We start from the raw sequence: 18,793 nt of genomic DNA, 5'->3' as shown, positions 1-18,793 counted from the left end.
CTTCTTGTTTTCTTTAAGCTGCTTGCACACACTGCAAGGTGGCATTTGAAATGCCCCAGCGCTAATTGGAGGAAGTACTTGTGGAACAAAAAATGTGGCTAGAAACAGCAGTGTATCCCTCCTGTTTGGAGCCATCCTGCCTCTTCCCAACAGCATGGGCTGGGAGCACCTGCAGGATGTGCAGAGGAGGAGAGAACAGGCAGTTCTCTTTTGTCTCCTGGGTATGAATGCAGATGTAGAGGAGGCTCCACAGCCATCTGGTCTGGCATGATGGAGCTGGAGCTGCGGTGTTGCTGTGTGAACCTTGTGTTGTCACTGTTGTTGAACAGCAGGAGTGAAAATAGCTTTGTGAGCTCTCTACAGGTCTTTAGTGCCTGTTCTGACTGCAAGGGTGTCCTTCTGTGCCACTGTTACAGCCTGAGGCAGGGGAGGGTGTTACTGTGCAGTTCATCCCTTTGTCTCTCCCCAGGATGCTCATCCCCTGAGCAGTTCTGGTATTTCAAGCAGCAGCTTCCTTCTGCCAGGTCCTTGCTCCCTTTCAAATTTTGCTCTTACCCAGAGGTGCCTCAAGCATGGTGCTGCCAGGCCTGGAGCGCTGCTCAGGAGACACTGGAGTCCCTTGGGTGAGAGCTGAAGGCACTCTGTGTTTTGCACAATCTGGCCCTTAATCTACAAGAGGAAAATCTAAAAATGCTAAACATCTCAAAAATGTGCCCACCTCTCTTCAGTTATGTGGCCCTATCTCAGGAAACTCTCCCACTTGCAGCACCCTCTCGTGGTGTCTGCTGTCTGTGCTGCGGATTTTCCCAGCTCTGTTCTGGGGACATCCATGTGTCACTGTCACCTGCTCCAGGGAAATGTGCAGCAGGTCTTAGCCACTTTAGGCAAAGCCTCTACAAGCCCCAGAAGCCACAGATACATGGATATTAAAAGCTGCAAACTCCTAAACAAGAGCAGTCTTTACAGGTGCAATTTCCCTAGGAACAGAGGGGGCTTTGAGGATCCTGTGATTGCACACTGCAGGCATTCTTCATGTCTATTTCTTCCTCTCTTCTCCATCAAACATAAAATAATTAGACTAAAGGCTTTAGGTACTTTAGGAAGTTTTTCTAGTTACTTTATAGTGGCAGATGGATTTATATGGGGCTTAAGGAACAGAGTTCAGAAGGAGTAAAGCAGAACCTCATCCTGAGGAGTTGCTGGCAGTGGGATGTTCTTGGACTGGATCTGATGGATGAATACAAGTGGTGGGAGCACACTGTTGCCTGCAGCTGTGCTGATTTTTGCCTCTGAGCAAAATGTAGTACTTTAAGACTTTTTGAGTCTTCCCAAGAAGTTCTTTAATGTGCAGGGGAGCTATTAACACAACTGGAGTCTGGGTTGACCTGGATGTCTTGGATTCCTTTTATGCTGTAAATACAGCCATGAAGTGCCCACATAACTGCATTCCTGGGCAGGCTCCTGTGCTGTCTTTCAAGGACTTGTGCCATTTTTCTCTCTGAAGCAGCAGGATGCACAAACCTGTCTCAGCCTGTTTGTTTTTGGCTGCTCTCCCAATTCTTACCTTTGCTGCTGGAAAGACAAACTAGAGCCTTGTAACCTGACTATTTCTGGTATGACATTCCAGTAAAAACTAGTAGAGAGTGCTTAGTCCAAGGCTCTGAGTGCATTGCTGTGCTTTTTCCACACTGGTGAAGGTTATCTAGAAAATACCCTGTTAAACATTGTGGCTTTTGTGGTTTTTATTTTCAGCTGAACTTTCTCAAGTAATGACCGGTGGTACTGCCTTGTCCAAGCCTTCCCCTCCTCTCCCCATGAAGAGAGGCCTCCTGCCTAACAACACGTCAGAGCCTGTCACCTCCAAGCCCTCAAATGACAGGACAGTGACAGCGAGTCACCCCGCACCGGTTCCACTGCATGTGACCTCAGCTTATCCACCACCTTCGCCCTCACCGCCACTGCCCACCCATGTACCCCCTGAACCTCCGCGTGTGGCCCTGCCCACCTCCACCCCTGTCCTAGACCCATCGTGTTCCCTGGACCTGCCCAAGGAGACTCCTCCTCCTCCTCCTGAAGACTTCAGGTCTATGGAAGTGTCAAAGAGGATGGCAGAGCAAGGGTTTGGCGAAGCCCACGTGCTGCCTCGCCTGCCCCAAATCCCACTGCACATTCGTATACAGCAGGCTCTGGCCAGCCCTCTGCCTGTCACCCCACCTCCTGAAGGGTCCCATAGGGCTCACTCACTGCTCTTTGAAAACGATGGTTTCGGAGAAGACAACAGCACCCTGGGCAGGACAAGATCCCTACCAGTCACCATTGAGATGCTCAAAGTGTGAGTACCTCCTTGTATGTGTGCCGGCTCTCCCAACTCCTGCAGCGCTGTGATGGTGGGTACGGCTCTGGGCAGGGCTTCAGCCTCTGCTGAAACCATTTTCCCTGTTGGCCAAAACCCAAAACTGTGTTTCAGCCTCTTAAGAGCCAGAGCATCTTCCCCATGAAATTACCCCTGGTTTGGGATTTTATTGCCCACAAAGGAAAATGGATTCCAGGCTACAGACATAGGCTGATGCCAGGAATCCAGGCCTGGACTGTCTGTAATTGCACCAAGACCAAACAAGGTCCTGGATTCCATCCCTCTGTGGCCTTCCTTAGCCTTTCGTTTTGCCAAACGTAAGTGGGAAAAGGACTGTCTTGTGTTATAGTAGAGCTGAATCTTCAAGTCACAAAGCAGTGAGGTCAGAGGGCTGTTTGGTTCTGCAGAACCCGCCTGTGTCATTTCCTCGGCCAGAGCTCTCTGTGCTTTGAAGAGAAGGGACAGTGCAGGATCCTGCGGTGGCTCTCTGCACCTCTCTGAGGAGAGCTAAGCACATACTGATTCTAGGGATATTCCGCAGCCCATGTGCCGTGTGTTCAGAGGTGTAATAGCATGCTTCTCGTTAGTCCAGATGATGAGGAAGAGGAAGAAGATGACCAGGAAGATGAACAGAATACAGGTTCTCGTGTGTATATTGGAGACATGCCATCTATCACAGTCACCCCCAAACTGGTACCCCAGATCCTCCCAGAGGAGCAGGAAGGAGATGAAGGAATGAGCGACTCTGACTCGGAGGGGCCCATCCTGTACAAAGATGATGAGGAAGAAGATGAAAGCCATAACAGTAAGGTTTTGACATTGCAGGTGGCTTTTTTTATTGCTCTGCTGAACTCGTGCCTGGCTGGATCAAAGTGCTGGTTCCCATAGCACTTCAAAGCACCTGGTTCTTGGTTGTGTGATGTAGCACATGTCCTCTGCCTTGCTTTTTCCAAGGCTCTGCAGCCAAACCTGTGCACTCACCTGCTGAGTGCACCCCTTCAGTTGGAGATGGCTCCTGTGACAGCCTGTGCTGTCCCAGCCCCTCAGGTAGGACAGCATTAGGTGAGCATGTGGTGTCACACAAGAGTGCTGGCTGCTGCTACTGCTGTACAGTGAGTGCAGAGCTTGGGAAGAGCAAGGAGAGAGGACAGCTCTCCCTCAGGGAGAGCACAACTCTCAGGGGCACAGGGCTGGGATTGCTGTGGCAGGCTCGACAGCCATGAGCTGCATTCCTGTTGCTCTCCCTTCCCACAGGCACGCTGGCCAACAAAGTGAAGAGGAAAGATACGCTCGCAATAAAGCTGGGGAACACAACCGCACCACAGGAGGAGAAGATCGTCTTCCCTCGGAAGAGCAAGGAAGAGTGGAATGAAATCCGTCACCAGATTGGGACAACGCTGATCAGGTACAGATGATGATGATCAGTGAGAGCTGCTGGCATAGTGTGTGCGGAGTGGGATTGGACAAAGTTGGTTCCTTGTCCAAACAGCTTGTGCAGGAATAGGGTGGGTAGTTGAGTACAGCAACTGGAGCAGGACTGGGAGGTCAACTGTTGCTGTTCCTCCTCTGTTAAAAAAGTTGGGAGTTCCTCCTGGAGTTGAGCAATATCCCCCTGACAGGCCCCTGTTTCCAGAGGTTAAATGTACTGAGAGGGGAAAATCTCAAGGATTACACACATGTAAAACACAGATGTTATAAAAAGGTGTGGTTGGATGCAGGTAGGGTGCTGGTGGTGGATGAAGCTGGGACTGGTGACAGTCTAGGCTCTGCTGTCTGAGCTCCTTGCAAAGCTGCTTCTGACGTGGAGAGCCCATAGCCTTTCCCAAAGCTGTGCCAGTGGCTGAGCAGCTGTTTGAGCAGAGCATAGTGTAAAACAGGGCAGCAGTGATCCTCAGTGGTGAGTGAGGAGTGTGGAGTAGGCTGCCTAGTACACTGAAACCAGGCAGTTTTATCCTTCATCTACTATTGATGAGTGACCAGATTCTGCACTTGTCACGCTTCTCTTCAGGAGACTGAGTCAGAGACCAACTGCAGAAGAACTGGAACAAAGAAACATTCTTCAGCGTGAGTAGCACTTTTCTGGTGGTCCTTTAACATCTTAATTTATCAGGTGGAGATGGTTTAAATTGAAAGAGACTTAGATGTTAGGAACAAATACTTCCCTGTGAGGTTGGTGAGGTCCTTGACACAGGTTGCCCAGAGAAGCTGTGGCTGCCCCATCCGTGGAAGTGTCCAAGGCCAGGCTGGACAGGACTTGGAGCAATATGGGATAGTGGAAAGTATTCCTGCCCATGGCAGGGGGTGGAACTAGGTGATCACTTAGGTGTCTTCCAACCAAACCCATTCTGGGATCGTATGACTATGGACAGAATAATTGTCCCATGCCTTCCAGCTCAGAAGAGTGTGTGGGCTGGTTCAGACTCTGCTGTTACACAGTAAGGACTATTAAAGGTATTTTTGTTTGGGCTGGACTTTTATTTGTGTTCCAGACATTGCAGCGTTGCCTTGCATGTCCTCTAAAGCAGCAGTGCATCATGAAGTCAGGACTGTTTTTCTTGGCCATATCTTGTTCTGCAAAAGTTTTAAATAAACATCTTCAGGAAACAGGAATGTCAGTTCAGGAAGTTTCCATTTAAAATATTTATCTGTGCTGTTATTTTCTTTTAAATTATAATAGCTCTGTGAAGGAGCAAGCTGCACAGTGGCTTGAATGTATTTTGGCAATATGGCCATTAATCTTTGACATGAATGACTCATTGGTGCTGTGTAAGGAGCATATTTGCTCCTGCCAGTTCAGGAGGTGACACAGGGTATTGAGTTGTACTGCACTCACTGCCTGTCCTAAGCCTTTAGCTCTGTAGATAATCTGATCCAGCTCAATAGTCTCCTTTGTTCAAGCCTAGAAAGCACTTTTCAGAGCCTCATGCTTACATGAAAAATGTTTTTTTTCCCACTGGCAGCAAAAAATGAAGCTGACCGTCAAGCTGAGAAGCGTGAGATCAAACGCCGGCTCACCAGAAAGGTACTGCTGGCTCCCACAGTGACGGCCACCTGGCAGGGCTGCTGGGCATGGTGGCAGTGAGCACGTTGTAGGTACTGTGCTGTGGGGGGAGTCATAGGGCTCTTGTGTAAGTGTCCCCAGTGCCCTCAGACTGCAGTGACTTTGGACTGTCACCCACGGTAAGCCGTTGGCACCAGGGCCATGTTTGTTAGTGTCAGGTCTGAGCTGGTAGCAAGTGTAACAAGCGAGACAAGAACTAAATTTGGCACCTGACACTTGAAAGTTTTGCTGGCCTGGCTGCTTTAACACAGTGCTTCAGCAGCCACGACTTCACACCAGGCTCCCTAAAATCCATTTCTAAAGTAACAGCAATGTGGGAGCTGAGCAGAGTAACAGCTGCTTTTAGCTGTTACATCCAAGTCACTTGTGATTGTTACTCTTGGCTGGGAAAAGCTTCCCCAAGGCTTGAGAGTGTGAAGTGTGAATGCTGCCATTGCTGAAGCTGTTGCCATGCAGGGCTCATCCTTGTAGCAGCTGTTCCCACACCTCTCAGTGTCCTTCTCCATGACAGTGTGGCCTGGGTTCTGCCCTAGCCTGGCTTTGTGATCCCAGTGGGAGTATCCAGTCTGTAAGAGGTTTACCTATTTGCAGGCTGCAAGCAGGATCTGGTAGTGTCTGTGGTTAAGGCCCAGTGAGGGAACTGGCTTTAGTTTTGCTTGGGGTGTTTAGTCCTGGATCTGCTTTGTGGACAAGGCTCAGACGAAGGCTCCTTTGTTTTTGCTGGTGTTTAGCTTAGCCAAAGGCCTACGGTGGCAGAGCTGCAGGCCAGGAAGATCCTAAGGTTTAATGAGTATGTGGAAGTAACAGATGCTCAAGACTATGACCGGCGAGCAGATAAGCCATGGACAAAGCTGACACCAGCTGACAAGGTAACTGAGAGTGTCCTGGCCCCAGATGGGAAGGGGAGCCAGATGAGGGTGTTCCACGCAAAAGGGTGTAAGCCAAGGAAATTTGCTGTCTTCCTCTGGCTTCACCTCTTCATCTTCCCTTCTGCCACCCTACCTGTGTCCCTTCACTTGCATGTGCTGTCCCAACTCTGCTTCCTGCTGCCTCGTGACAAGGTGGAGCCCAGTCTGAAGGCCAGTGTTTTTCTGCCTCAGCTTCTGAGTGATGTAAGAATCATAAAATAATGGAATTGTTAAGGTTGGGAAAGCCCTTGAAGATCATAGAGTACAACTGTTTACCCAGCACCACCATGTTCAGCACTAAACCATGTCCCCAGGTGCCCCATCTGACACATTTTTGAACACTTCCAGGGATGGTGATTCTACCACAGCTCTTTCCATGAAGAATTTTTTCCTTGTATGTCATCTAAACTTCCTCTGTCTCAACCTGAGGCTCTTCCACCTTGTTCTGTCACTTGTTACCTGGGAGAAGTGACCGACCCCCTAATGTCTTGACCCTGCTGCCAGGGAGCTGTAGAGAGTGAGAAGGTCCTCCCTGAGCCTTCTTTTCTCCAGGCTTTTCCCCCCACATCACTCGGCTTCTCCTGGTGCTCCAGACCCTTCCCCAGCCACATTCTCTTTTCTGGACACAGCAAGGATACCGAGTATTGGTCATAGCAATACTGTGTTCTAATGAGTTCCCTGCAGGCTCAAGAAGCTGGCAAGGAACCATCTGTCCTTGTCCTCCCCGGCCACCTCTGGGGACTGCACAGCCCTCATCGTGGAGGGGCAGATTAAATTCAGCTTGGTGTTAATGGACTGTGAAAGCTGGGGGGTGGCTGCTGGAATCTGAGCCCTTTCCTTTCCAAAGAAATCTCCCTTTCCGTGCAGGCAGCCATCAGGAAGGAGCTGAATGAGTTTAAGAGCTGTGAAATGGAAGTGCATGAGGAGAGCAAGCAGTTCACCAGGTGAGAATGTGTTAACTTAAAGAGTTTTGGTCTTGTTAGAGCTATCAGAGCTGTGCTGCAAGGACAGTGCTTAGAGGCAAAACACAAAAACCTTAGAAAAATTATTTGTGCTGCAGTTGGAGATTGAATATCCCTTTCTGTCTTGGTCCTGGGGGTTGACTGGAGCAGTAGCAGACACAGAGTGGGTTGTTTGTCCTTAAACTGGGGCTTTCATCCTGGAGACTCAGTGACCAGTGTCTAGTTTGAGGTGTATCTGAAACTAGTGTGAAGCTGCAGCTGGACTGAGCTTTTTCTGAGGCTAGAGATGTGCAGCCACAGCCACAAAACACCTTGCTAATGAGTTATCTTGGATGTAATCTGTGTAGTCACCTCTGGATCGTGCCCCAGGTGATTCCTTTCCTTCCAGCTCTGTGTGGCAAAGTTGAGTGCAGAGCACAGGAGGTGAAGTTGTTTGATGTGAACAGCTTCCCTGTGAGGGCTGAGAGTTCTGAGAGAATTCAATTTACTCTCTTTGGCCATCTGTAGTGCCCAAGTAACCATTTAACCTGAGTTCCAAGGGTAACACTCAGATTTTTTGCTTGGCTTTCAGATACCATCGACCGTAATATTCCAAGGAGAGAGCAAGAAACCCGGGAGGGCTGGAAGTTCTCTGTCCCCCTCTCAATGCAATGAGGGTGGAACCTCAGCTCTTCCAAGATTTGATTTCCAAACATATCCAGAAAAAGGCTTTTGGCCAGGGAAGGGGAATCCTGTCTAAATGTAGCATTTCACTGGAACAAACACATCTCTCATGCCATCAGGCTGGAACTGACACTATACCTCGTGTGGCTCAGCAATATGACTCTGCCAGGAGACTGTGCCCAGGGGAATGACCCCTTCCTTCCCAAGTTGTACAGACTTGTCTTGGGGTGCAATTCCTCATTTCCTCCTCCTTTCCATGAGGAAGGGAGAGAAAAAAAAAGGCAGCTCTAATGTTGGGAAGCTGAGTAGATCATGTGCTTTGAAGCATGTGTGTGTATATTAGCTGTGTACAGAGAACCCTGGCAGACAATTGACATGGCACTTGTTATTTTTGGCGGGGGTTGCTTGTTTCTGTCATGTCCTTAATGCCCTGAATCACTACTGACCAACGGTTTGTTGTCCTGGAAGGGAATTGTATAGGTATTAACATATGCTGCATCTTTTTGTAAAAAACAAAACAAAACCCCAATAGAAGTATAAAATATTTGCTCTGAACTCTCTCACACTTGCTGTGATCTTAATAACATATCTTGAGGTATTTAGGTTTGTTTAACAAATTACAGAACCAGGAAAAATGACTGTTGCCTTTTTAAAACTTTTTAATTTGGGGAAACTGTGAGAGTAGTCAGTCCTTTTTACTGTGGCTTTCTCTCAGATGTTTTTTACTCTCCCAAATCAGGGTTGAAACTTGACTTTTTCTCATTTTTACAGCTAAACCTACTGGAAACGTCATAACTTCACTGTGTGGGTCGAAAGGGGGGGAAGAATAGGTTAAAAAAGTGACCTTAAAAAGATGGTAATTCTCTTCTGAGAGAAAAATTCTTCCTCAATGCGGGTTAAAAAAAAAAATCAAAAAATCTGGTAGGGCCACTGCTGTATTATGCACAAAACTAAACTGCATGTGAGATGTCACTTGTGCAGGGCTTCGGGGGTAGGGAGGGAGAAAAAAACTTCATCTTGTTCACAGATCAGTGTGGCAACAGGCTGGCCATGGTCCAGCATCTGCTGAGGGCTCTTCCCTCACAGCATCCCCTGTACAGCCGCCATTGCATTGTATATCAGTCTCCTCAGCAACAGATTTTAATTATTAAATAAAAGTTTTAGAACTTTTTTTTTTTTTAAACCCTGCTTGTGTGTGATCGTGTCTTTTCAACCGATCCCAGTGGCGGCGTGACCGGCGGCTCCTGACGGGAGTGGAGGGCGGGTCAGCCATGGCGGCGTCTCCCCTGAGGCCGCGGCTTTTCGCGCTCTTCTGATTGCGCATGTGTCAACCGCCCTTCCAGCCATTGCGCAGGCGCCGCTGGCTCCGCCCCTTTCGCCGACTGCGGCCCCGCCCTCTGTGCCCATGTTCGGTTTTTCCCCGCCCCTCCCGCGGGACACGCGCGCGCGCATTTAGCCCCGCCCCGCACTGCATAAAAATCGACGCGCGGCGTGCTCAGGCCTCTTTCGCTGCCGGGAGCTGCAAAGACTGCAGGTATGGTGCACTCTACTTTGCCTTTTTTACCTTTTGTTTTGCTGTGCTGTGAGGTCCTAGTGGCCGCGCAGCGCCGCGCTATCAGGGGATGCCCGCCCGCTGCATCCCCATTTTAACGCTAAAATGTGCCGTGAGTTACACGTGGCTGTGGGTGCTGCGGGGTTACCCCGCGCCACCTCAGCCGCCCCTCAAAGGCATTCCTTTTCCTACAGGTTCCACCAAAGCCTGTTCAGCTCGGTTTGTCCAGCTCCCTCCAGTGTGAGTATCCGTCATGTGGCCACGCCGCGTGGTCGGCGGAGCGGAGACACGGGAGGAATGGCGGGGGGGATCAAAGTGGTCATAAATGTTAAAAACTAAGGTCCAACGTGGATATCCGGAGAAGTCGCTCTCTCTCGGCTCTGTCCGTGTGGCGCACGGGAGCGCAGGCCCTCGGGCCCGTGACGTACAGTCCCCTTCCACGACGTTGGAGAACAAGCCGGGCCCCGAGCCTGCAGCCTGCATATTCCTACTGCTTCTCTGAGCCCTCGGGCCGTGACAGAGGAGACAAACCATGCAGGAAACACTGACACGCAGGGTGGGAGGATGAACACGTGCGGGGCTGGGAGGGAGAAAAAGAATAACAAAAGCTACTGAGGAAATCCTTAAAATAGGCTTTCTTTTGTATTTTCAGTACCGGAACTTGAAAAGTTTAAGTGGAGCACGATTTTTGGAGGTAATAAGTGCGTTTAAAATGTAATATTATGTGTAATTTCTCTATGTCCTTATAACTATCCCTTACATTTCAAATAATTTTTAAGCTGTTTCTAAGATGTTTATAAATAAATTATATCGAATTACTGATAAAAGTCCAATCCAGACAGTAGAGGTGATAATAATAAAAGTTCAGATCGCAGGCTCTTAGCTTCTATGATTGTTTTTGAATTTTGATAAATGGGGATAAGAAAGGATTCCTGAGTCTTACCAGACAAAAAAAGAAATAGCTGGAGATAAATTAATTTGTTTACTGAACGTAAAATTATGTTTGCATAATGTGGGACACGAGAAAAAAGCAGAAAAAACAAGATCTTCCTTTCATAAAATATTGCAGAAAGTCTTGGGACGAAATGACAAAGAAAAACCTGCCTTTAGTGGGAGACGGTGAGTATTAAAGAATCTGCACAAATCAGGTGGTTGCCAAAGTCCTGTTAGTGCACTGTGCATAATAAAAATGTAGCCACAGGGATCAAAACGCGATGGAACCAGGGATGCGTGAATTTAGGGGTCTTTGGAAGCATGTGGTTGGAGCACTGAAAATAACACGTGGCCCGGCTCCCTTGGAACGTGCACTTCCTGCATTTTGGGGAGTATGGGAGCAGGGTGTGAGGTTAAATGCCTTATGGATAAGGTGCACGGGATGGAAAGACAATCCACGGGATGTGGGGTTGGCTGGTCCAGCAAGAAGGAGTTGCTTTTGGGATCCTTTAAACTGGGGATGCGGGGGAGGGGTAAGGGCTAAGTGAAAAAGTCATGTGCTCTCCCGTTGACTACGTTAAAAACCTTCTCATTGATTCGACCTTGTTGGGAGCAGGTTATTACAGGGAAGGTGATACTGGATGTGGGTGGAAGCAGCGGTTTGTGTGTTTAGGCCCTGAAATACGGCCCTTACTCTCATGTTAAACTCTTTAAATATGTACCTGCCTACAGTAGACAACTCAATAAACTTCAGTTGCTTTGGCTTTGTGTGTTTTTGGCAAGTGATCTGAATATTAAGAAAAACTCCATGCTCCTGGTGGTACCTCTCCCTTGTGTAGAAGTGTGATTCTTGTGTGCTGCTGACCTGTCTCAAGTAAAGGGTGTAGAAATGCACTGTGGCCCTTTGTTGAGGCTGGATTAGAACAGATTATACCTTAAGACCAGGTTTAGATCATCTCCAGGCACGAAACACTTTATATCATTAAGGGCTAAATCAAGAAGGGTTAATCGAGTCTGTTACCCCGAAATGTGGCATGGGAGGGGGAGTGGGAGCAGCAGGGAGGGGTGACATGTATCACTCTCTTACTCTTGTAAGAGGAGTGATGCTAATGGGTGGGTTTAGGAGAGGTTCTGGTGTGGATTACATGAAACGGGCACCAGCAGGTAGCCAGATCCTGTCCTTTGTCATCAACCCCCCAGGGAAAGAATGGCTGTGTATCTGCCCATCAAAGAACTCCCAACATGAGTCTAAAAATTACTCTAGGGAATTACTCTCAAAGGTTTTCCAATCACATGGGTTGTGGGTGACCCCTGTGGATCAGGGTGTGTAAAAAATCAGATAAGGGAGGCTAGTGTACCAGCCTAGATCTTAATTAGGAACTTGATTTTATTAGTAAATTTAAGCTGTTTCACCGATTGCAGGCCTCTGGACTGGAACAGCAGAATTAGTAGAATAAAGGCGATTCATCCCATTACATAAAAAGAATACTCGGAAGTTTGCTCTCTTCTAGGTAACCTGAGAAGTTTGTCTGGTTCATCTCTAAAGAGTAGAAGTGTATTTTCCACATGCAGTAGTAGGTTGCTAGAAAAGATGAGCGCTCAGACTTACTGAATTTCAATACTCTGTTCCTTATCGTTCTCTACGTTAAACCACCATTTTTTTGCAGCAGCTCTGTTCCATCACAGCTAGCTGCAGCCTTGCAGGCTGGAGGCGCCTCTGGAGATTGCAGTCAGGATAAGTTACTGACGCGGGCCTGTTGCCAGGGAGCCAACTTACGGCCGACTTTAAACCCTGCCTTGCGGTGCCTGTCGTTCTGTGTCGTGCTGTCCCCTTGCCCTGCCCTCGTTCCATCGCGTCCCGTCCCACCTGCGGGGAGTGACCTCACCTGGCCGCGGGGCCGCCGGCCGCCAGGGGGCGCAGCGCCACCAGGAGCCCTCGCGCGCCCCCGCGCATGTGCAGAGCGGAGCGCGGCGGGCCCGGCGGGCGGTGAGCGAGCGCGGCGGGGTCGGGGCGGGAGAGCGGCGGGAGGGACCGCGGGGGCCGAGGATGGGGACACGGACACGGGCGCGGGGGTCCCGGCGAGCCCCGCGCCGCCCTCGGCGCAGCCGACCGGCCAACAGGGAGAGCTGCAGGCGGCGGGAGGAGCGGCTAGCCCGAGCCGCGGCCTGCGCGGCCCCACGTGAGGCGGCGCCGCGGGGAATTCGAATGGCGGGAAGGGGAGGCGGTGCTCGGGCCGTGCGGAACGGGGGGTGACGGCTCGGCTCCGATTCTTCCCTTTCCTCCTTCCCTGTTTTCCCTCTTCTTTCTTTTTCCCTTCGCTCTTTGCCTGCCTGGACCTGAAATCTGGAGAGGTTTACAGATGGATGAGGTAGGGAGTATGGATAAAACGCACAATGGAAAACTTTGCATTTTCCCAGAGTAGGAGAGCGATCGGTGTTCAAATCCCAACTCAGTCACCAGTCCCTCAGGTAGTTTTTTAAGGTGAAGGGGACACCCCAAACAGTGAACAGCCCAGTGGGTGGCCCTTTACAGGCTTTTTTTGGCGTTTAGATTCCAAGATGCCAGGAAAACGCAGTATGAAGAACCCTCTGCCAGAAAAAGAGTCTCCTGAGACAAAGAAGGTTAAAGGTAAGAAAAATCCGTGGGAATTTTCCTTCCCTTTTCCCAGGGGTGATTTTTACCAGGAAACTTGTACCCCCACATGTTCTTTCTCGACCTCTCTCCCTACAGTCAGCCACCCGTCACACCGCTCACAGCCTGGGCTGGTGCTGACACTGGGCCAGGGTAATGTCGGCCAACTGGGCCTGGGCGAGGACATCATGGAGAGGAAGAAGCCAGCTCTGGTCACGCTGCCGGAGATGGTGGTGCAGGTGGAAGCTGGAGGGATGCACACGGTGTGCCTCAGCCAGACGGGAAAGGTGAGTGCAGTGAGGTCTGGGATGTTTCTGGAGCAGGGGGTAGGAATCAGCCTCTGCTCTGCCCACATCTTGCTCCAGCTTTGAGGGTGAGCGTGGTCTCACATGGACCACAAAATTTTAGGGGGTCAAAAGTAGGACCTGAAAGGAGCCTGCAAGAGAACTGGAGAGGGACTTTGGACAGGAGCATGGAGTGATAAGACAAGGGGGAACGGCTTCACACTGGCAGAGAGTGATGGGTGACACTGCTATTTTAGATGCAATATTGGGAGGAAGTTCTTCCCTGTGAGGGTGTTGAGGCTCTGGTACAGAAAGGCTGTGGCTGCCCCATCCTTGGAAGTGTTCCAGGCCAGGTTGACAGGGTTTAGAGCAACCTGATGTAGTGGAAGGTATTCCTGCCTATGGCAAGGGATGGACTGATGAGCTTTATGGTCCCTTCCAACCCAAACCATTCCATGGTTCTGTGATAATTCAGCCTGGTGAGTCTCTGTCCCCTGACTTCATACTCAGCCTGTTGCCCCTCTGGGCTCCATCCTGACCACCTGCACCCAATCTGCAGATCTACACCTTTGGCTGCAATGATGAAGGTGCCCTGGGACGTGACACCTCGGCTGAAGGGTCTGAGACCTCTCCAGGGCTAGTGGAGCTGCAGGAGAAGGTGGTGCAGGTGTCGGCGGGGGACAGCCACACAGCCGCACTGACTGAGGATGGCAGGGTCTTTGTCTGGGGCTCCTTCCGGGTACGCTGATTCCTCAGATGCTGGAAGCTCCACTGGTGGCTGTTGCTCCTGTGGCTCATCCATTGTGTCTCTCCCTCCCCTCAGGATAACAATGGAGTGATCGGCTTGCTGGAGCCTATGAAGACAAGCTCCATTCCTTTGCTGCTCCAGCTCGACGCACCTGTTGTTAAAATAGTTTCTGGTGAGCAGCACCCTGGGTTGTGCAGGGTCAGGCAGGTACACAAGGCTGTAACAACCCTTGAGAGATGTCCATGACCTTTTCCTCCCTCTTGACTTGCTCCAGGCCTCATACAGGGGTGTACTTGCTCATCTCTGACTCTCTAGAGAACAGACCTTTTAGCCCAAACAGATATGTTAGCCCCAAAAGATTCACATATTGAGTTAATACTTGACTAGTCTGATGTAGAATGCCTTCCAAGAGTGGCCTGAACTGTGACCCCGTGGGGCCAGAGCACTTGCTCTCTAATGAAGTCTGGGTAGCTGAGCGCAGCAGCCAGGGAGCTTGTCAAGGGCACAGGGGAAGTTGGGCGCATCTGTGTCCTTACTGCCTTCCCAGAACAACTGCTTTGAATTCCTGTGACCAGGAGGAGGAAGATCCTGGAGTTTTAGGTGGTAGCACAATTGGTGTCGAGGTATCCACCCTGCACGCTGGGACAACTGGGGTTTACCTGTGGGATCTCATCTCCCAGGGCTTGCTGAACACTATTCCATGACATCTCTCTCCTTCCTGTCCCAGGAAATGACCACTTGGTGATGCTGACAGTGGATGGTGACCTGTTCACATGTGGGTGTGGCGAACAGGGCCAGCTGGGCAGAGTGCCAGCACTCTTTGCCAACCGAGGAGGACGGAAAGGGCTGCGTGAGTGGATTTAGTTCTCAAGAGGTGCATCCTTTGGCTCCAGCTCTGCCCTTTCAGAGAACAAAGGGACCCAGTCCCTAATGCTCAAGGGCTTATGTATAATCAATGACCTAAATGCAGTGAGCCAGATCTTTAGATGCAGGGAGGGTGTAAATCCTTAGTCCTTGTATAACACCTTGTCTCCTGCTCCAGAGCGGCTGCTGGTCCCCCAGCTTGTTCCTGTCAGAGGCAAAGGGAGAAGGGGCAAAATGCGCTTCCAGGATGCTTTCTGCGGGGCCTATTTCACCTTCGCCGTCACGCGTGAGGGACACATCTATGGATTTGGCCTCTCCAACTACCACCAGCTGGGTGAGCTTCACCTGTGTTGCTCCAGATCTCCTGCCAGTCCACTGCTGCCCTGGCCTGGTGGCGGAAGCTGCTGAGTTCCCCAAAATCTAAACACTCAATGCAGTGGAGCTGGAAATGGGGGTGGGGCTCACCTTGCATGGCTCTTGGTTTAGGTCCCAGCCTATGTGCCCACTGGGTTTCAGCAAAAATTGGATTTTGGGGCTGGGGGGCTGTATTGGTCTCTGGTGAGGTGAGCTGAGCCCCAGGGTGGATGGCTCAATGCAGAGTCTGGCCTGGGCTGTCCATGCCCGTGGAACTGATCCGCCTGGGTTTGTGTGTCCCACCCTGCAGGGACCCAGGACACCGAGCCTTGCTTCTCCCCGCAGAACCTCACGTGCTTCAAGAATTCCACCAAGTCTTGGGTTGGGTTTTCTGGTGGGCAGCACCACACAGTCTGTGTCGACTCCGAGGGTGAGTGACATTGTGATAGGTGGGCTGGGAGTCACACAGAGCAGGATGGGGGGGATCCCATGGCCCTCATCCTGGCCAAGGAGCTGTTGGGATGAGGGTGATGTGCTGGAGCCCTCAAAGCTCTCAGTGTTTAAAGAAACAAGGTTGATGTGAGATTGCAGCAAAGGGAAGTTGACAGCAGGAACCTGGACTCAGTTGTGAACTCTGCTTTTGAACCTATTCACCTTATTGATTTTGGGGAGCTGAAGGGTCTATTCCACCCCATCCCTTTGGGATGGGTCTCAGGGTGTGGTATGGAGGAGTGATGTTCCTTCAGGAGTCAGACCTGGGAAGATGTCCAGCTTTGGCCCTGCTGCAGCTTCTGTGCCCTTCAAGTCACCTCTCTTGTGTATCCCCTGTTCTCTAGGTAAAGCCTACAGCCTGGGCAGGGCAGAGTATGGCCGGCTGGGCCTTGGGACAGGGGCAGAGGAGAAGAGTACACCCACAGTTATCCCGGAGCTCCCCAGTATCACTTCGGTGGCCTGCGGAGCGTCAGTTGGTTATGCCGTCAGCAGAGATGGTGAGTGCCTGCCAGGGTTTGGGAACAGCCTTCTTCATCCTTCTATCCAGCCCTGCACACCATCACCATAGTTTGCCAACTGGGATGGGACTTGAGCCAGGTCCTGGTGCCGATCTCCTGGGGGGCAGCTGGGCAGTGGCTGCTCAGATGTGTTGTGGGCCTGTGGCAACAGGGTTGGTTATGTGATGCTGACAAGGAGGGGGTCGTTGGCCTGATAGTCTCTTCTCTGACTCAGCTGATGGCTGACCTCCATGCTCTGGTGCTGCATCTGCCTCTGTGCAGTGTCTGCAGGAAGGAAGGTTTGGAGTGGGCCATGGGTTTAGTTTTCCCCCAGAGGGATAAAAGTTCCTTGGCTCTGTGATAGAACATCTGTCTGAGTTGCAAGTGCTCCTCCTCTTCCTCTTACTTGTGTTTTGGACTCATAGAAACTCACTGCCTAGGTGCAAGGTCCCCTTGGGTTTGGGTGCTGGCTTCCCTTCCCATTGTATAACTACTTGGAGCTCAAAGCTTGCTTCAAATCTGTTGCAGGACGAGCATTTGCCTGGGGAATGGGCACTAACTACCAGCTGGGCACCGGGGAGGAGGACGATGTCTGGAGCCCCGTGGAGATGACAGGGAAACAGCTGGAGAACCGGCGGGTGCTGGCTGTGTCCAGCGGCGGGCAGCACACGGTGCTGCTGGTCAGTGACAAAGAGCAGAGCTGATGAAACGACGCTGCAGCCAAGCCCAGCGGGATCACAGCACCCCCAGACCCCCCCCCAACTTCTGCCTGGGTTGGGGAGCCGATTACTTGGGGAGGGCAGGAGGCTCGTGGAGCTGGGCCCAGCAGCACCTGCATGGCTGGAACAGGGTGCCCGTGGGTTCTCCCTGCAAGCATTTGTCTGTTTTCCTGTGGTGCCCAGTGCTCTGTCAGCTCCTTGGGTCCGCTTGGTCCTAAACTCATGCCGGTTCTATACCTGGATGGATTTCTACTTCTCATCTGTTTTTTTTTAACATTTCTCAGCCCAGCAAAGCAATCAGGTTTGGGTATCAGTCTCCCTGAGGTCACCATGTTCCCCACATCTGGATGCTCCTCCCCCTTCACCTAAATATACCTCTCTGGCCATGGTGTCTGCTGCCACCCACCAAACCCCTCTGAGCCCATTCCAGGCAATCTGAGTCCAACAGGAATGTGCCCAAGAAGCTCTATCCTCTAATCCCAAACTTGTGGTTACTGTGGGGATGTTCTGCCTGGTGAGGGAAAATGCTGCTGGATGATGCCTAGCACACTGTGATGGCTGCAAAAGGGAAGGGGGGCCTCCTGCCTCCCATCCCTCAGGTATCTAAGCTGAACCCTCTCAGGCAGTTAGGCCAGGAGCAGGTTCCCTTCTCCCCATGGCCACGGAGCAGCCACCTCCAGCACTTTTTGCAGTCCTGGCCACATGCTCTTGGCCATTGCCTTTGGAAACCCAACAAAATCCATCCCACAGGTGGGGACACTTACTCTTTTTTCCTCTTTCACTTGCTGAGGAAGGAGCTTCATTTGCTATGAGGGCCTTGCTGAGCAGACACCCAGACCCCAGCTATGCATGGAGTCACTGGAAACAACAGCACTCCTCTGTGTTGCTTCCTGTGCCCAGCCTGCTCCATCCACTCCTTACAGGAGGTCCAGGTACCTGGAGTGAGGAAGGGTCTGCAAAGAGCTAAATTATAGCAATTGGGGGGGAGGGGGGAGGGAGGATCTAGAATTATACAATGGTTCCGAAGGGGTTGGATTTTTTTAAAAAAGAAAAAGTATTTTGGTTGATTAATCAAGGCAGAAAGGACAAAAAACTCACCTTTTAACATTTGGAATAAACTGAGTTTTGATAAACCCAGGCTTTCCCTCTGCTTTGGAGGGGTGGGCAGTTCTCCCCTGGGCCCTGTCGTGGTTCCTGGGGGCAGTCGGGATGGGGGGCTGCTCTTAGGGGTGCTGTCATGGTCGCACCTTTGAGTGTTCGGGGGGGGGTCGTGGCCACCAGGTGGCAGCAGGAGAGTGCGCTGGCAGCTGTTGGGCCACGGGACTGGAAGAACTGGGACAGGGAGAGGACATGGTCCCTGTCTCTGTCTCTTCATCCCTGCCTGTCTGACGGAACACCCCGGTGTCTTTGGGTCTCCAGGGACACAACCAAGCTCGTGGCACAGCTGGAAGGATCCTGCCATGTCCCTGCTGGGTGCTCCCAGCTGGAGCTGAGCCAGATGTGATTGGAGACTGGAAGCCATGGGGCAAGTTCCTACATCCTGGTGTGGCTGGAGCCCCAGGTCGCTGTTTAGACTTAATTCACCTGGGCAGGAGCAGGTTCCTTAATGAGCCTCTGGGCAGGGATGGTCTTTGGGCACTGAGAGCAGCTCAGGCTGTTGGCAGCTTTGCTGCTCCCGTGTATGATTATCTTGGATTTGCAATCAGGGGTGGCCTCAGTGGGTCCAGCTCTAGCGGGGGGGCAGGGGCACCCACCTCCCAGCAGGTGGGTT

The 18,793-nt window shown here is 51.2% G+C and overlaps 2 protein-coding genes and 1 non-coding gene across 17 annotated transcripts in view; all 3 read left to right on the top strand.

Moving 5' to 3' along the window:
• The window catches only part of PHACTR4 (phosphatase and actin regulator 4), a 62,131-nt gene extending 52,996 nt beyond the window's left edge, over positions 1–9,135 (top strand). For all 11 annotated transcript variants that reach the window (XM_063419017.1, XM_063419020.1, XM_063419019.1 and 8 more), the window contains 8 exons: positions 1,753–2,332; positions 2,941–3,158; positions 3,608–3,758; positions 4,362–4,417; positions 5,314–5,375; positions 6,146–6,283; positions 7,190–7,266; positions 7,856–9,135. In XM_063419017.1, the coding sequence (XP_063275087.1) occupies positions 1,753–2,332; positions 2,941–3,158; positions 3,608–3,758; positions 4,362–4,417; positions 5,314–5,375; positions 6,146–6,283; positions 7,190–7,266; positions 7,856–7,871 (1,298 nt within the window). In that variant the 3' untranslated portion in view covers positions 7,872–9,135. The remainder of the gene's footprint in view (positions 1–1,752; positions 2,333–2,940; positions 3,159–3,607; positions 3,759–4,361; positions 4,418–5,313; positions 5,376–6,145; positions 6,284–7,189; positions 7,267–7,855) is intronic.
• Positions 9,136–9,448: 313 nt separating this feature from the next.
• Positions 9,449–18,024, top strand: RCC1 (regulator of chromosome condensation 1). 5 transcript variants are annotated; one of them, XM_063419028.1, is made up of 13 exons: positions 9,449–9,481; positions 9,694–9,739; positions 10,152–10,193; positions 10,569–10,618; positions 12,984–13,061; positions 13,164–13,351; positions 13,908–14,087; positions 14,172–14,268; positions 14,824–14,946; positions 15,139–15,294; positions 15,625–15,744; positions 16,151–16,303; positions 16,832–18,024. In XM_063419028.1, exons 4-13 carry the CDS (start codon positions 10,585–10,587, stop codon positions 17,005–17,007), a joined length of 1,305 nt encoding a protein of 434 aa, XP_063275098.1. In that variant the 5' UTR covers positions 9,449–9,481; positions 9,694–9,739; positions 10,152–10,193; positions 10,569–10,584; the 3' UTR covers positions 17,008–18,024. The 5 variants fall into 5 exon arrangements, with proteins under 5 accessions (XP_063275098.1, XP_063275099.1, XP_063275095.1 ...); XM_063419029.1 differs by lacking the exon at positions 9,449–9,481 and having other exon boundaries at positions 9,642–9,739; XM_063419025.1 differs by lacking the exons at positions 9,449–9,481; positions 9,694–9,739; positions 10,152–10,193; positions 10,569–10,618 and adding an exon at positions 12,212–12,419.
• On the top strand, positions 9,842–10,046 carry LOC134561887 (small nucleolar RNA SNORA73 family). The gene has a single exon (XR_010083000.1). It is a non-coding gene; the product is annotated as a small nucleolar RNA SNORA73 family (small nucleolar RNA).
• Positions 18,025–18,793: the final 769 nt, after the last annotated feature.

The sequence above is a fragment of the Prinia subflava genome, chromosome 24 (genome assembly GCF_021018805.1).
Source record: "Prinia subflava isolate CZ2003 ecotype Zambia chromosome 24, Cam_Psub_1.2, whole genome shotgun sequence".
NCBI classification, from domain to species: domain Eukaryota; kingdom Metazoa; phylum Chordata; class Aves; order Passeriformes; family Cisticolidae; genus Prinia; species Prinia subflava.
Note: the sequence above shows the minus strand (reverse complement) of the source record. Positions and strands in the feature narration are given on the sequence as shown.